General features: G+C 37.0%; 9 protein-coding genes and 1 further gene across 9 annotated transcripts; 4 read left to right on the top strand and 6 right to left on the bottom strand.

Moving 5' to 3' along the window:
- Positions 1 to 184: 184 nt before the first annotated feature.
- Ecym_2576 (uncharacterized protein) lies at positions 185 to 1,894 on the bottom strand (the record flags this gene model as incomplete). The annotated part of the gene is made up of 1 exon (XM_003645061.1): positions 185 to 1,894. One exon carries the CDS (start codon positions 1,892 to 1,894, stop codon positions 185 to 187), a length of 1,710 nt encoding a protein of 569 aa, XP_003645109.1.
- A 619-nt stretch (positions 1,895 to 2,513) lies between these two features.
- Ecym_2577 (SAPS family protein) lies at positions 2,514 to 5,390 on the top strand (the record flags this gene model as incomplete). The annotated part of the gene is made up of 1 exon (XM_003645062.1): positions 2,514 to 5,390. The coding sequence occupies one exon, from the start codon at positions 2,514 to 2,516 to the stop codon at positions 5,388 to 5,390; it is 2,877 nt and encodes a 958-aa protein (XP_003645110.1).
- Positions 5,391 to 5,599: 209 nt separating this feature from the next.
- Positions 5,600 to 6,496, bottom strand: ERJ5 (Erj5p; the record flags this gene model as incomplete). The annotated part of the gene is made up of 1 exon (XM_003645063.1): positions 5,600 to 6,496. The coding sequence occupies one exon, from the start codon at positions 6,494 to 6,496 to the stop codon at positions 5,600 to 5,602; it is 897 nt and encodes a 298-aa protein (XP_003645111.1).
- Positions 6,497 to 6,647: 151 nt separating this feature from the next.
- KEG1 (Keg1p) lies at positions 6,648 to 7,289 on the top strand (the record flags this gene model as incomplete). The annotated part of the gene is made up of 1 exon (XM_003645064.1): positions 6,648 to 7,289. One exon carries the CDS (start codon positions 6,648 to 6,650, stop codon positions 7,287 to 7,289), a length of 642 nt encoding a protein of 213 aa, XP_003645112.1.
- Positions 7,290 to 7,322: 33 nt separating this feature from the next.
- IRC6 (Irc6p) lies at positions 7,323 to 8,087 on the bottom strand (the record flags this gene model as incomplete). Its single annotated transcript, XM_003645065.1, has 1 exon — positions 7,323 to 8,087. One exon carries the CDS (start codon positions 8,085 to 8,087, stop codon positions 7,323 to 7,325), a length of 765 nt encoding a protein of 254 aa, XP_003645113.1.
- Positions 8,088 to 9,153: 1,066 nt separating this feature from the next.
- EMC4 (chaperone EMC4) lies at positions 9,154 to 9,702 on the top strand (the record flags this gene model as incomplete). Its single annotated transcript, XM_003645066.1, has 1 exon — positions 9,154 to 9,702. The coding sequence occupies one exon, from the start codon at positions 9,154 to 9,156 to the stop codon at positions 9,700 to 9,702; it is 549 nt and encodes a 182-aa protein (XP_003645114.1).
- A 95-nt stretch (positions 9,703 to 9,797) lies between these two features.
- On the bottom strand, positions 9,798 to 10,688 carry TAN1 (putative tRNA acetyltransferase; the record flags this gene model as incomplete). The annotated part of the gene is made up of 1 exon (XM_003645067.1): positions 9,798 to 10,688. The coding sequence occupies one exon, from the start codon at positions 10,686 to 10,688 to the stop codon at positions 9,798 to 9,800; it is 891 nt and encodes a 296-aa protein (XP_003645115.1).
- Positions 10,689 to 10,840: 152 nt separating this feature from the next.
- Positions 10,841 to 13,450, bottom strand: SEC15 (Rab GTPase-binding exocyst subunit SEC15; the record flags this gene model as incomplete). Its single annotated transcript, XM_003645068.1, has 1 exon — positions 10,841 to 13,450. One exon carries the CDS (start codon positions 13,448 to 13,450, stop codon positions 10,841 to 10,843), a length of 2,610 nt encoding a protein of 869 aa, XP_003645116.1.
- A 284-nt stretch (positions 13,451 to 13,734) lies between these two features.
- On the bottom strand, positions 13,735 to 15,263 carry Ecym_2584 (the record flags this gene model as incomplete).
- A 251-nt stretch (positions 15,264 to 15,514) lies between these two features.
- Positions 15,515 to 16,623, top strand: MRX20 (Mrx20p; the record flags this gene model as incomplete). Its single annotated transcript, XM_003645069.1, has 2 exons — positions 15,515 to 15,574; positions 15,634 to 16,623. The coding sequence occupies 2 exons, from the start codon at positions 15,515 to 15,517 to the stop codon at positions 16,621 to 16,623; spliced, it is 1,050 nt and encodes a 349-aa protein (XP_003645117.1).
- Positions 16,624 to 16,684: the final 61 nt, after the last annotated feature.

Raw genomic sequence — 16,684 nt, forward strand, 5'->3', positions numbered from 1 at the left:
GGCTAAAAGGGTTGTATTTAGAAGGGTATCCGAGGGTCAGTAGTTCTAGAAGTATAACATCTAATATTTTAAGTAAATCAATAATATATATTGGAGCGTATATTGCAGGGTGGATAGTGGAGCGGTAGACTCTGACACTGCAAACTCTTATGTTAATCTAGAGCAGAAAAAATGAAAATTATGTTTACGCTTCGACTGTCTGTGGGTTGACTAATGTTTCTGAGATCGTTTCGTTGTAGTCTACAGCAAGGATATCAGGTGAAGAGGCTGTTTTAGATCGACGGAGGTCTATTGTACTTTTATGCACTGAATGTTCCGAGGTATAATTGTCCAAGACTATGATACCATCTACAGTAACTTCTGTTGCCAGTTTCTGCTTCAAGGCAGTTTGGAGTTCCTCTTGCTCACGTTTTTCGCCAGCACGGTCGCGCTTCTCACGTTCTTGGAATGCTATATTGGCTTTAGATCTCAGAATGTATAGATACTCACTGTTTTCTTGGGTGATGAATCTGAGGGTTGTCTGAATCTCTGTTAGGAACTTTTCCAACTCGACAAACTTCACTGGGTGTTCCATAAGAATATCACGCGTTTTGATTACACGCTTCTTCAACTTTAAGAATTGCTTCCAGTTGCTCATCCGCTCGTCCGCAGATTCTGTTTCGTGGTCGATCACATCTATATAGGCCATCCTTTTGGACCATTCGGATATCATAACATCTCCCCATTCCTCGTAGACTTCCAAGTGTTCCTCGCGAATTACATCCACTTCGTTATTTACTGTATCGACGACGTCTCTCAAATTTGCACGGATTGTATCTGTAATGTTTGACAATACATCATTCGCTTCGGTAAAGAGCTGTCTCATTAGAGGCCTTGTAATATATTCCTTTAATTGGGTGCCCTTTTGGTCAAACCAAATGGTTTCGTTGGTTTCTGGATCTATTTCCATCGTACAATTGATCTCTTGAATAGCCCTGTTAATCTTGCGGAAGTAGTCCTTACTCTTCATGGCAATATCGGCTAGAATATGCTTAAACACAGGTGTTACAGAAGTTAGTTGTTCTGCTTCATAATCGTTGACCTCATCGGTGAAGGCGGATATAGCGTCATTGGCTTTGCGTTCGATGGCTTGTTGCCAAGCTTGGAACTCCTCCTGAACCATATCCTTCAGCGAGATATTCAAATCTTCAGATTCAGGAGTCTTCATAGTAGCAAGCTCCTCCTCCAAGGTAACTGTTGCCGTAATTGTTGAAGTGACATACACAGTTTCCTCGTCAGCCTCAAATCCATTGCCAAGAATCTCATCACCTAAATTCGTCGAATTTGCAAGATCACTAGTCTTCGTTGACACCAATCGCTCTTCAGCTGCATCATGATTAACATCAACATTTGCATTGCCTGAATAACCCCAAGAATCCATCAAATTTTGGAACTCCACAGAAAGTATGTCATATCTGGAAACAATAAAATACCAAAGACGCTGCAATTGAGACAAAACGTATGCATGGTATACTCGGGCTTTAAAAATAACTTTAGAAACAGCTACGTTGCCAGACTCTTGAGCCCTTGCAATCACCAATGATCCGAACTCTTTCCCTCTTCTAACAGTTGGTGTGAGATATTTCTCCGAGTACCTTCTATACTTCTGCATAACAGGCCTCATCTGTCTCGGAACTTCAACCTTAACCAATTCCACATGTTTTCCCACCCGTTGATCATACCACGTCTTCAAATCCGGAAACATCTCATTGATAACCGGCGTATACCTTCCTGGGTTTGTATATTTACATAATTGGCCCACTTGACCTGGAAATGGCCCGTACGACGAACAGTAGTACTGTATCGCTAAAGCCATCGCCACACCATACACCACTATCCTCGTCACTGCTCTCATTTCTCTTAAACTGCTTTATTATTCTATTGAACTGTTTCAATAGACCTCTAAGCCTGTCCAATCTATTTGATGCTAAGTTTTGTTCGATCAACCTTTCGGGCTACGCGAAGAGCAAACACAAATTGAACTTCTGGCAAAAGGCCAACTATATTTACCAGCAGCAAGAACAGCAAAAAAGAACCAAACTAGTTAAACGAAATCGATATTAGAACCAGTCTGCCAAATAACTTAAACTACTACCAAATTCCAAGACGTTTCGCTTATTCTCAGAATTTATCACGTGAACACATCCTCACCTCACCGGCCAATAAGAAATTTTTCACATCAGAATTGACTTACCTTCGATACATACTACCCAGCGTTGACCATTGAAGCAAGGTTTAAGGTTAGCAAAAGGTGTGAAACTTAATTTGGGATTGGGAACTGCAGCTTTAGCGGGTTTACTGTCAGTCATAGGGAGGACGAAAGTGGATATCTCTGAAGAAGCTTCCTTGCACATTTTGGGGATAGATAAGCTAAAGTTTAGACAGCCGTTATAATAGTCACCACTGATCACCATTTCCTTATTATAGAATAAAAGAGACGAAAAGTTGTAGAAACCAACATTACAAAACAAACTATGTCATTCTGGCCGTTTGGGCAAAACGCGAATAATTCTAATATAAATCTTATATTAGAGGATTACTTCCGTGTGTTGCATTCACTGGAGGAAGAGAGTCAGGTGACAAGCACAAGTGGTTCAGCCCTCTTTAGAGGAGGTGAGGGTTCCAGGAACGTTTCAACACATGCAAAGCTGCAGCCTGCAGCAACATTGTCTCCTGGGCCTGAGCTACATGGCACTTTTGGGCTGAAGGGAGCTGTTGCTTCTTCTGTCGGAGCAAGTAATAACACTCATGTGAACGAGAGCCGCGGGCATGCGCAGAAAATGTGCGGGAGTAGAAATACCAGGGCAGGTGATTACAATCATGATAACGATAACGATGATGATGACGATGATGATAATGATAATGAAGATGAAGATTATGATGGTGTGTCTATGAGACCAAGGTACAGAAACCTAAACAATGTAGAGCCAACTTCGTTGATTTCTGCAACAAGTTTGACGTCAACGACGTCTTCTGCAGTGTCAATTTCTCCAGCTGAGACTTCAACTCATAACGAGGAACCGCATCCTATTACCAAAAAATCCTTGAGCCACGCTTTCATCGACAATATATTGAAGGAAAGTGAACTTTTAAATGAATTAACAATGCAGAATAACACCCTATTAGATTTTGTCTGTTTTGGATTTTTTTACGATGTGAATGATAACAAAGTGGAGAATATTGAATATTTACTTGACCAATTGATGTTTTGCATCGATAGGATAAATGAAGACATTCAACAAGATGAAGATATAGAAAATCAGGCGCAAGACGAAAATGAACATATAACTGTTGAATATCATGAACAATCAGAGAATAATAGTAGAAGTGAAGATGGCCATTTCATTAAGAGCGCTGTTTTTGATTGTATACCGCCTGAAAACGACGATACTATTATTCCATTCATGCATGATACCAACGATTCTAATCAATCGTCGTATCTTAACAGAGCAAACACAATATCGGAAATATTTGCCCTGGATATTTGGTTGATATCAGAGTCATTGGTTAAAGATTTCTCTCATTTAACTAAGATATGGTCCATGCTTTTCCATAAAAACTTCAAAGTTGAGAAATCTCCTCTAATTCCAATATTCTTAAAGATAAACCAAAGCTTATTACTTACTAGGCAAGACCAGTTCTTAAATTTTATAAGAACAAGAAAGACATTAGTTGATGACTTACTACTCCACGTTGAAGTTTCGGTATTGATGGATTTCTTTTTGAAGATAATTTCTACCGATAAGCAGGAAGCTCCTACTGGAATGATTGAGCTTGTTTACGATCAGTGTCTAATACCAAAGTTGTTGTCTTTCTTGGACAATGAGAAATTTCCTGCTGATTTACAGGCTTGTGCTGGTGATTTTCTCAAAGCATTAATATCTATTTCAACCAATGCTCCTCTTGATGAAATGTCCATCGGACCAAATGCTTTGACTCGCCAACTATGCTCTGAGAAGTGTATTGATTGTTTTTTGGATGCAATCATTAACAAAAGGGGGCCCGCATTAACTACTTCTGTCTCCGTTGTCATAGAACTAATTCGCAAAAACAATTCTGATTATGATCAGGTTAACCTGCTGAACACTAGTATCAAGTCGCATCCCCCATCAATGAGAGATTCGATATATTTGGGCGTGATGTTAAAGAAATTTGCTTTGAATTTATCAAATTTGAAAAAAGTTTTACTTGACGTCGAAGAAAACTGCAAAGATAAAGTCATGACAAACCAGTTGGGTGTTGCTTTTAAACCACTTGGTTTTGAAAGATTTAAGGTCATCGAGTTAATTGCAGAATTACTTCATTGTTCAAATATGGGTTTAATGAATTCCAAAAGAGCAGAGCGAGTCGTTAAAGAACGAGATGAAGTGAGACAACATCTTGTTAACCAACTTCAGGATGCACTAGCTGATCTGAATATGATCGATGCTTATGATAGAGAAAAAAATGATACCGACGGCCGGGAACCTGGGTTTGCTACTAATACTAGCAGTAGCACTCAGACAACCGCTGTCAATGACAATATGGACGAAGATATTGATGAATCTTTTGAAATCCCATATGTTAATATGAATCAAAATATCAAACTTCGTCAAAATCCTACTATAGGTGATTTGTTTAAAATACAGCTATATGACACCCAAATCTTACCAAAGATTATTCAACTTTTCGTTGAACATCCATGGAACAACTTTTGGCATAATGTTATTTTTGATGTTATTCAACAGCTCTTTAATGGGAGGATGGATTTTTCTTACAATTCGTTTTTAGTTTATTCTCTCTTCAATAATAAGAGTGCAGGACAATTTCAGGTCGACATTAATTATTCAAAAATAAAGAATTCAGAGCAGTTTGTTGATTTTGAAATTGCAAGAGATCTTATTCTACAAGGATACAAGGATTCACATGATTTTTATGAGCGATATAACACTAATTTGGGATTTATGGGTCACTTAGTACTTATTGCAGAGGAAATTGTTAAATTTTCAAAAGTCTACAAGGTTGAATTGATATCACCAGACATTTACAGAGTCCTTCAGAACCCTGATTGGGTTTTCTATTCAGAAGAAGCATTGAATGATACCAGGATGATGTATTCAAAAATCTTAGGTGGCGGAGATTACCTTGATGATGGTAACACTAGTATGTTGCCTGAAAATGGAGATATGCAGAAGGGTAACGGCGAAGATTATATCGGCTTACATGACAAGCAGAGTAACTCTAAGTTTTCAACTCAAGCTGATTTGCATAGAAAATTGAAAAATAAATTAATTAAAAAGAGCCAAGAAGAGGTTGCAATTAAGAATAAAGAAAATGGAGTTATAATACTAGGCCCACCTCCTGAGATATAAGGATAATGACCAACATGACTTACGAAATCTATATACTGAGCACATTCTTGGAACACCAGTGGGAAAACACTTGAAAATTAATTAACCATATAAAATATATCCATTGTTATATATATGATTTTTTATATCTGCCAGCGCATAGGAGCTTTAAATGTAAATAAATGATTAATTATGAGTGGGTTATTTTTTGGATGCAGTTGCTAGTGATTTTAATCTTTCTTAGACCTGCTGTAAATAACTTTACCGTTTGGAAGCTGCATTTTTTTGACGTTGTCCTTTTGCTTTAATCCTGCCTTCTTCTTGGATACCACACCCTTCTTCTTGCGTGGTAGTTCCGTCGATTCATCTACTTCATTTTCTTCATCTGGAGTTTTACTAAACGGACTTAACATCGATCGAATAAGCCACTTTGGTAATGAAATAAACATAGTGTCTGTGAAGCCAGGATCCTTCATACCTTCAATTGTTATCTGGGCTTCAGTCCCATCATTCTGTATAACGAAAATATCCCCAAATCTGATAACAAGCTCCTTTCCCTCATCTTCTTCATGCTGTTTAAACATCAGCTTCTTTTCACCCAATCCTTCCGTGTCATCTTTTTCTCGCACCTGGTTAATGAAACTAGTAATTCTTGACTTATTGCTATTATTTTGAACCTTTAAAATAGCCCAATGGATCAGGCTGCATATTGTATAAATAAAAAGTACTAGAAACCAGGTTTTAGGTTGCGATCTCTTAAAGAAAAACCCTCCTTTACTAAATTCATAGTGTGGAAATCCTTGTTTCAAGTAGTAGTCATAAACTTTCCTTTTGTCGCTATTTGACAGAATACGCGTGACCAAATTTAACCTTTCATATAATTTATTAAACTTTGGGTTCTTATCAGGATGGTACTTCTTGGATAATGCTCTGAACTGTTTACTGATGTCTTTATCCGTAGATTTATCAAGTTTGTCCAATTTGAGAAACTTGTAAAAAGTCACTTCGGAACCATATTTATCTATGAGTTCTTTATGCAATTGAAATATCTCAACCTCATCTGGGGTGAAACCATAAGCCAAGGTGGTCAAGAATAAAATGCCCAACCAAAAGGATCCCACTTTCATTGTGAGGATACTGTTCTTGTTGTATTTTCCTTGATATATGTTCTTGTTTTCGTATGGGAAGTTTTTAAAAAGGTCAAATATGGCAACTTGTTCATCAAACCTTTTAACATTAGCGACACATCTGATAACGCCTCAAAATTAGCACACTAATATGAATAGAAAGCAGCCACCTAAGTCTGCTATTAAGCAGCATAATCAGACCATAATAATTAAACTATACCAATATTTTCGATTATCTTCTGCATTCCTTTACTGCACGCTTTTAGCGCGTTGGCTTATTCTATATCCTTTAGTGGGAAACAAATGGCTTCCAGGTGGGATACACGAATATTTGATATACTTATTACTTTACAGTTTTACTTTTGAGCTTGTTTGGCAGTTAAAGTTCTTTGGGTTTTACCGGTTATTGACTTCAAGATCTACTCTAAAATGTATAAATTTCCTATATTTCGTCATCTCCATGCACTTTTACGATGATTATGAACATGCAGTTGCATTGAAGAATATTAGTTACTCAGGATTCATTGTTGGATTAGGGTTCAACCAGGCCTACTATCATTGTAAGCGGTTGTTTAAGCAAAGAGCTCGAAAGAGTAACCGGTTTTGGTTGAAAGCTAACACATTTGTTTGGCTGCCCTTGTTATACATAAGCGAATTTTACTTATTGCTGCTAAATATCCAGAATCCAAATTTCCATTCAATTCCAATACATGATATTATCAACAAGATTGTGTTAGTGGGATTCATTCCGATTTCTTTACAATGTTACAAAATGGAAATATCATCTTTATGAGAAGAGCGTGACAGAATAGAACAGGTGATGCAGCTATTCAGATGGAAGCAAAATTTCCGTTAGCTCTTGAGAAAGTGCAAGAGCATAGTCTTCGGCTGCTTCTTTATCGCCCATTTGTATATATCTCTCCCTTGCTTCCTTCATTTTGGAAATCACCGATTCTAGGGGCATGGACTCATCACATTGCAAAGACTCTGGGAGTGCTTGTTCTACACCTGTATTATTATTTGAACAAAGACTAATATCATCCCATTTATGAATGTCTAGCAATTCTCTCATTCTGTCTTTGCCTATTTTCTCACCATACGAATTAACTCCTTCTTCACTCCAGTTAACCACTGTGATACCTGAACCCAATAACTTGTTATTAAGAGCTTCCAATTGATCCTCCTCAATATTCTTATCCGAAATATTACATGCGACTAAAATCCTTTCGTTCTGAAGCTTTAAAGATTCTATCATGTTGTTGAAGACATCAATGGATGTAGAATTATCAAATAGAAGAATAATACCTGCTAGTATTTCTCTCAAATCAGTGTATTCGTCACTTTTGAATTCTTTAACCCACTCTTGTAGCTCATTATAACTATCAACATATATATCGAAATCAACCTCATAATATTTTGTTTTCCATTTTACGCCTTTTATTATACTCCCAATAATACCCACCTGTTCCCCTATCATATACTTGACCACATCCTCATGTTTAACTGAGTTAGCTGGATCGAGAAGAAGTAGCTTATTTCTTGAGAGGACCACAATTTCTGGTTCGCTTGATATAGGTACTTTACTGCCCATTGATTCTGTCAGATGTTCCTTTGTTAACCTTGGTGTGCTACAATACAAACCTTTTGATATGTCAAATAGTTTCTTTACGAAACCGTTTATCACGTGAGCCGTAAGGCTTATAAATTAAATCTTCGTTGGCATCATATATGTGCACTGTAACCACTATATATATTGAAAGTAGCTAGAATAGCTAAAAGAAATACATAGCTAGTGTCTATTAACCTCTTACCGCTTGTGTTCTCTTTTGAAGCGAAATATAGGCCTTTACAGTATATCGACAATTGGATACTGGCTAGATTTGACAATTTAATGAGTATTAAAGTGCTATAAAAGCAAAGGTAATTTGTACTCAGATGAAAAGGCGTAGTTAGAAGACGTTCGATATACATTATCCAAAAGAAATAAGTTCTATAAAACCAATGAAATTGAACTTGACTTCCATTAGATCGACCCCCTCTAGCTCTTCTTTAACTGAAACCCTTATTGCAACATTTGTACGGCCATTCAGAATTATTAAAAAGGATTTTAAATTCTCAACCAGCAATTCTCAAGATTTGGTTAGCTATAATGCCAGTGTCAGTTTGGAATCAACACTGTCATCGGAGATATCCCCCAAGACTATTTTGTATCCAGATAATAAGCTCAGGACTAGATCAATAATCCTAAACAGTTTACATTTCTGCGCCTTAGTAATTACTCTGATATTCCTTTCACTACAGATAGCTCTTATTATTTATGCATTTGTTTTAAAATATTCATAAGTCGTGTTGGTTTTGAAGCTGCACTGTCATTCCCCGATTAGGCATAGAATAATCAACTATTAATAAAATATAATAATTACCATTCGATCTTCGATTATCCAAAAGTATTTAATGCATCCACTACACAAGTGTCCCACTGTATCTTAGCCACTACGTTGTTGATTGTAACTTTAATATACTTCTAGGTTACTTTAGCGTTAAAACGTATTTCGTGATGCAATATTTCAAAACTTTTAAACCCAGGTTCCTCCACTGATTAAGCTAACGAATATAGCCTGGATAAATCGCTTGGGAAGCTGTCTAGGTGTTCCAATATGTCTCAAGATATCCCCAATTGGGCCACGAATCTATGCAATCCGAACTATGTTCATTCAATGCAGTCTGTATCCACGAATACATATCCCCTGCCACCTGGATTTGTGAAATCACGGGGATCAAGAGCTAATACTAAAGCCCAGAATGCCGACACTCAATCTAATAAGGAAAATATTAATAAATTGCAAGTTCAGAAGGCTTGGCACATTGCTCTTCAACCAGCTAAGACAATTCCTATGAATTTTATCATTTCATATATGTCTGGTACGTCTCTTCAGATAATTCCCATTATGACAGCTTTGATGTTATTGTCCGGGCCTATTAAGAGCGTTCTACAAATGAGATCAGCTTTCAGTGCAGTTTTGGGAAATAATGATATCCATTCTCAAGTGATTGGCGCAATGATCACTTATGTACTATTTCAAGTGGTATTAATGGGGATTGGGTTGCAGAAATTGAACGCCATGGGATTAATTCCAAATACTAAGAGTGACTGGCTAGCGTGGGAGTCTCCTAGTACATACAATATTAAAGCATATGCATTCTAACAAAAAACTAAAAAGAATAGATCTTATATATTATATGCAATGAATTACTATTAATTTAGATTTTTTCCGAAGAGTTATAATAGGTTACTGTCTCATTATTCGGTTTTATTTTCTGGAGAGGAATCCACTTTCTTTGTGCTAAATTTGGCTTCGTAGATTTCTTGAATATTGTACTTTCTATATTCAGTCAGGTAGTTATTGTCAACCACAGACATGCCAATGTTGTTCTTATAGCATTGTACTAATACTAGTTTATCGTAATTTTTAAGGTCAACAGTATGGCGAAACTGACCTCCTTTACCCACTTCTCTAGCGATCAAATTTATCATATCCATCTTATCCAAAGTGTTAAAGTTCCTTTTATTAACTTCAATTGCAAATTTATAGGCGGTTGATTCTTCTTGGTGGAAATGTGGAGGTAACACACGTTGACATAACTTGGTCAGTTCTTCCAAACTGGCATTGCATGAACTAGTAATTGGGGTTAACTTTTGGATGTACCTAGTTCTCTTAGAGTTCATAGTCGGGCTTGCTAATTCTTGAATGATTCTTAATACAAAATTTTCAGGGTTTATTGGCTTTCTAGTTTTGAAGAACACCATGCATTCTGATTCTAATGGTATTTGTTGAAGAATGGGCTTCTTTTTTGTTCGATCAACCAAAGTGGCATTGTTCCTCAATTCCTCCAATTCGTTCTTCACTTGATCCTCAATAGATAATTCTTCAGATTTAGAATTTTCTGAAGGGTTATCCAGTTCAGCTCCATTAATATCTTTCAATTCTTGAGCATAGTATTCTAACTTTTCTTCTAATAAACTCATGAGCTCATTACCAGCCTGTTTTTCATGTCTTCTAGTACATGTGGCATAAATACCAGAAGTATTAGGATCTAAAGTTGTCTGAGCCACCTTGTATTTCTTTCTAGCATTAGTTTTAACCTCAGACCTGTTCCGTTTACTCATGTTGTTTCGTATCCTCGATGGCATTGGTAAAGTCCTTCAAGAAGGATGAGGGATCTTTTGTAAGATTTTTATGCGTGTCAGAGCGAATTACCAAAATCTAGCCATTTGACGAAAAAAAACATTATTTAACTACATATCAAAGCATATATAACAAGTATATATTACTAACGCTGAAACTAGCCTCCTCTGTTGAAGAATTTAGCAAATCTACCATTACTTGCAATACTGTAGTCTGAGATCGTGGTGTTATCTCCGTCAGTAGTGGCTGTCAGTGGTCTTGAAATTTTATTCATCAGCATATTGGCAACTTCAGGCTTAATTCGAGGATATTTCCTCATTCTTATACTTGAATCTTTATATTCCTCGAAATTATTGGACTTAATAAAAAGTATGTGTTGATTTAAGTCGGTAAATGTAGAAAACAGTGACCTGACATTACTCTCAATTGTATTCGGGCTTCTATTGTTGAAACAATCGGCGAGAGGCGTCGTTGGAGTTGAAGGAGAAGTATCTGGGCTACTTTCAGTAGAGCCTTCATTAGGGAAAATTTTGGAGATTACACTTTCGAGGAACTTCATATCAGTTTCGAAGTTCAGAACACTTTGAGGAGTTATGTAGGCTGGCGTGTCATGAAGCAAAAATTCCAAGAATTTTCTAGTCAACTGATCGAATTCACGGAAAATCAATAACGACTTGATGCTATAAGGGAGGTTAGCTAGTGTGGATGTGAACATCATCTCCAAAAATTGTGCAATATCTCTTATTGACAAACCAGGTTCGTCTCTAATTTCTTCCGTCGTCCAATCTAACTCAACGAATTCCATCAAGTCTGTAACTTTGCTATCAATTAGTTCAATTAATTTTGTTTCTGCATATTTCTTTGTATCCATTAATTGCTTTATGGAAGATAGCCGAATTTCAATATCTGGATTTTGAGTGATGTTTTCTTTAGTCATTACCACGCTAAACTCCTTAGCTGCAACAATAAAGTAATCTAAGTTGATCAATATTTGAGCTATTTCTTCTCGAGAAGTTGTATCCAGTTTCGATCTAATGCTATGATTCACGAATTTGAAAAAGATGTCATCAATTGTTTTTATCAGAATTATATTTAGATGGGAAAGGTCATGCTGGAAAAATGTATTCAAAAATACAACCATTTTAGCATACGACTTCTTTATCAAGGTGCAGGTCATTGGGTATAAGGGTGAAAAAGGTAATGTAGCTGTAAATGCCTCACTGTTATCTTGCTTAATAATTCCAGCAGTTTCTGGTTTCATCCAGCATATCTTCATGACCTTATCATACAAATTTTTATCATTGATGGTTAAAGGCATGAAGTCATCATCATTCAATAGTAACGTAAACTCCTTATCAAATATGTGTGTGAGCAGGCTACAATACTTTTCGAAAACCATAATTTGTATTTTATACATGGATTCACTGTTTAGTTTCATATTTTCTAAGATAGCAATGAAGATGCCCAAGAAGTTTTTAAACTCGATAAGCTGGGCCTCAGTTGTTAATTTTTCCTTGATAAACTTTGAAAGATGAGGGGAAACTTTGTTCGTCAGCTGCTCCCAGAATTCCTCTGTAATAGTATATGTATTGTGAGCAAAGAAGTAGTCTGTCGACTTATGAAGATATCTATCATAGAGTAAGAAGCCCAGGATTTTCAAAAGATAATCCTTAATAAATGGTAACTCTAACTGCTCGTAGAAGGAATCAACTTGTTTATTAGTGCTATGGCTCATGGTAGTGGTACTTTTCCAATCTAAAGGATATACCAATTTTACCTTTCTGAAATCATATTCTTTCATGAATTCATCACATAAGTACTTGGTTTCCTTCAATGACTCAAATATTATAATCGAATCATGAAATTCATCAAGCTTGCAGAAATTTTCTAGATCCAAACTGTTCAAAAATGTATTTTCTCTTAAAGATATTTCAACTGGAGAATTGAACTTGTAATTTGTTAGTTTCATTGACTTTTTCATTTCTAGCCAATGTGGGAGAAGCTCATCGTTATAAACTTTAAAATAAGTTTGACCCACTAGACTCAAAGTCTTTTCTAAATTTGAACTCAGCGACCTTTTGATTAAATTAATTGTTTCATCTTTTATTATCTTCTTCATGTTGGGGATAGAACTGTAAATACCAGTTAAAAATTCGAATTTGTAATTCTTAAAATCATGGATATAGATTCTTTCCAACTTATCCAAATTTTGTAGGGCCTTATAAAAGTTACCATCCTTGATAAGCTCTTGACATTTGTTGGTAAGCTCCAACATCTGGAATATCTTCTCTATTAAAATTATTGATTCAGATATTTTAATTGATGTTCGTCTATTAACCGTTAGTGATTGCTTTCTAGATACAACGTCATTTATTGATGTGCTTAGTTGTGTTTGCAATTCAACCACCTGCCCTTGCAAATGAGACTCGACTAAACCTTGAATCTGCTCAATTTCATTCAACGATGTCGTTAAGTTGTTGTTTACCTGTGAGTCCTGTAAAATTTGGGTCTCTAAACTCTGAAAGTTCTCTTCAACTGAAATATACAACTCCTCCACTACCATCCCTAATTGACTGGATTCTACAGCTTGTCTTAAATAAGGAACCCACCTATCAAAGGCTTCATCACTTATTGACAATAAATCATCTCTTGAATCTGTGAGAGAGGCGTCGTCATGCTGTAATATGTTAAATTCCGCCGTCAATAAAACCTTCTGTAACTCCTGGGATAATTGCGACTGAGAATCTTGGTCTAATTGAGCAGACATATGTTGAAAATAGCAACTACTAAGTATAAGCCGAATGCCTTTTATTAACTTACCGAAGAACGACAGCTCTAGTGGTGAGGGTTGTTGCTTCTTATATTTATTAATTTTTAGTCAATTGCAGTTGTTTCCATTCTAACTCGCCCGAGAAACTAATAGGGGAATGTAAAGCCAATCAAAGTGATACTTCAGCAGCGAAATGGAGATTGGCCTGCATAAACAAACTGTAATATGTTCAGTTACATACATATCTTTATATAAATAAGGTGGCTTTACATAAACTTTCATCATTCTCTTTCAGATAATGCGAAGTATTCCAGATAAGCGGCCATCACTTTGGTACCTTCAATATAATTGCTTAAATCCAATTTTTCGTTAATTGAGTGGGCCCCGTCATCACCCCTACCCATGGGTAATAATAGGACGTTTGTCTTTAATTGCTTTTCAAAGGTCAAAGTAATTGGAATAGAACCACCTTCTCTTGTAAAATCTGGTTCCACACCGTAAACTGCTTTGAGTGCTTTAGCACCTGCAGTGAAAGCTGCGTTGGAGGGATCGGACAACCAGTAATTACCATCATGGCCCAATTGAGGTTCACAGATATTAGGAGAGTTCAAAGATTCAAACACCTTCTTACAGTGATTGACTACCAATTCGTCCAACTTTTTGGACTCAATATTTGGTACTGTTCTGATCGAGAACTTGCCAATAACCTTTGCTGGGATGACGGTCTTTGCACCCGGCTCATAAAAGGCACCTTCAACACCATGGATGGATAAAGATGGATACCTCCATCTATGCATCAATAGTTCTTCTTTGTTTGAGTAAAGAGATGTTTTTGAACCAGTGGAGTCATTGAAGTCATCCAAACTATAGTCAATATCCTTATATAACGCACGTTCTTTCTCAGTCAGTGGTGCAACCATTTCATCAATTCCTTCAATTAGAATTTTACCCTTAGTGTCAACTAAGGAGCTAAGAACTTTAACTAAATCAATCATAGGCTCAGCGATGGCACCACCAAATAGGCCTGAGTGCAAGTCAGCTCCTGGTCCACTGATAACAAGGTTATAGTAGTTCACACCACGAAGACCGTAGGTTAAAACTGGCTTCTTGGTTCCCAACCAATAGTTGTCAGAAATACAGACATTATTAACGCCTTTGAAGTATTTATCTGATTCCTCAATGATCAATTCTTCCAATCCCAAAGAGCCACTTTCCTCCATACCTTCAAAGCAAACAATTAAGTTCACAGGAAGTTCCTTCCCAACGGCTCTGTAAGCCTCCACGACATTCAACCAACCAGTTAACGGCCCAGTATCGTCACTAATACCTCTACCTCTCATTAACTGCTTCTTTTCATCGAAATAAACTTAAAAGGTTCAGTATCCCAACCGTCGTCCTTCTGAGCAGGTTGAACATCATAATGCGCATACAACAAAACCGTGTTCTTGTTCGAATCATTCCCATAACGAGCTAAAACAACGGGTGGTAACTGCAAGTTTTCATTTAACACTGGGGGTGGCTGCTTACCAAGTTCTCTCAATTCGATATCAGAAAACCCTAGCTTCTTAAGCTCTGTTGCAACAAAGTGAGCCTTCTTAACAACATCCGGTCTCCGTGACTCGTCCCCAGACACTGCTGGAATCTCAATTGCATCACTCAAACGCTGCAAATACTTGGGTTTCAATTCATCAATCTTTTGAAATAACTGAGAAAAGTCTGGTTCAGAACTCATCTTTAAACTAGGGACTCTTAACGTATTTCGGGTGATATCAGTCGCTAATAGTCGTAGTGATATTGACCTCGAGAACATAATCATAAAAATTAAATGGAGAAGCGATCCAATTTAAACCTTTTAAAACAACGAAATCCTCACGAAAAGTTGAGCAACAAAGAAGCGCAAACATCCAATTTAGTCATTATCTAAGTTATTGGCGTTTTTATTTGTCATATATTTTGGTCGTCCGTCTATGGAATATCTAGCTAGCCAAACAGAATACAATATTTGACTCTATTTTAACCATAGAGTTGTCTTTCATTTAACCGTATATTTTGATATTCAACATGTTGAAGAAAGAAGAGGATATAGTAAATAAGAATGCATTGTATGGGCTGGATCAAGGAGTATGTGTGATGGTTTAACGTTTGAATATTATTGGCTTACATATTACTAACATTAAAAGAAACCGACTTCTACGTTAATTATAGCCGGTAGTGTTGCTGCGATATTTCAGACTACGCTCTCTTATCCATTTGAATTTCTCAAGACAGGGCAACAGTTACATCGATCAGTGCCAGGGGCACCTAAGTTCAATGCATTCCATCCTGTGAAGTATTATTTTAGTGGATGTGCATCATTGAATGTTGGCGTACTGTTTAAAACTATGGTGAGATTTGGTACATTTGAAAAGGCATGTGAGATGATGAAAGACCCTGATATGAATGAGACACAGATATCCGGAATAAGGTTGTTAGCGGCTGGGATAATCACTGGATTTATGGAGAGTTTGTGGGTAGTCCCCTTTGAAAGCGTTAAGACTACAATGATAGAAAATGCACATATACTCTCTTCTAAGGTTCAGCAGGTTCCTTCTGAACGCGTGATGGATGCCAAACCAACAAAGCGCCCTGTATTTCACTCGCCTGTAGGGACGGTGAGTTCACGCGAGATGCTGTTGAGACATTATGAGGCAAACCCGTCTTCACACTTTTTCTCAACTGTTAAGGAGATCTATCTTACACGAGGTGTTCGTGGGTTTTTACAAGGTGCTATGCCGACGGTTTTTAGACAATTGGGGAATTCGGTAGTCCGTTTCACCGTATATACATGGTGCAAACAGTTTCTTTCTCCACACAAACCGTTAGATGAATATAAAGCATTTGCAGCTGGGGCATTATCATCTTGTGCCGTTGTTGCAGTTACGCAGCCAATCGATGTTATAAAGACGCGCATGCAAAGTAAGTATGCATGGGCTTTATATAGAAGTTCTTTGAACTGCGCCTATCGTATATTCGTTGAAGAAGGGGTCACTAAGTTTTGGAACGGATGGGCCCCACGTCTTTTCAAAGTTGGACTAGCGGGTGGGATGTCCTTTGGTGTTTACCAATATGTTGAAAATTTAACGTTGCTAATTCAAAGTAAGCGAAGATCTAAGATAGGTCCTCTGGAATAATTATATATTTGATCTAACTACATAATCTGCTTTGAGACTTAACGGAATGCTTGTAAATAAT

This window comes from Eremothecium cymbalariae, chromosome 2, assembly GCF_000235365.1.
Source record: "Eremothecium cymbalariae DBVPG#7215 chromosome 2, complete sequence".
Lineage (NCBI taxonomy): Eukaryota > Fungi > Ascomycota > Saccharomycetes > Saccharomycetales > Saccharomycetaceae > Eremothecium > Eremothecium cymbalariae.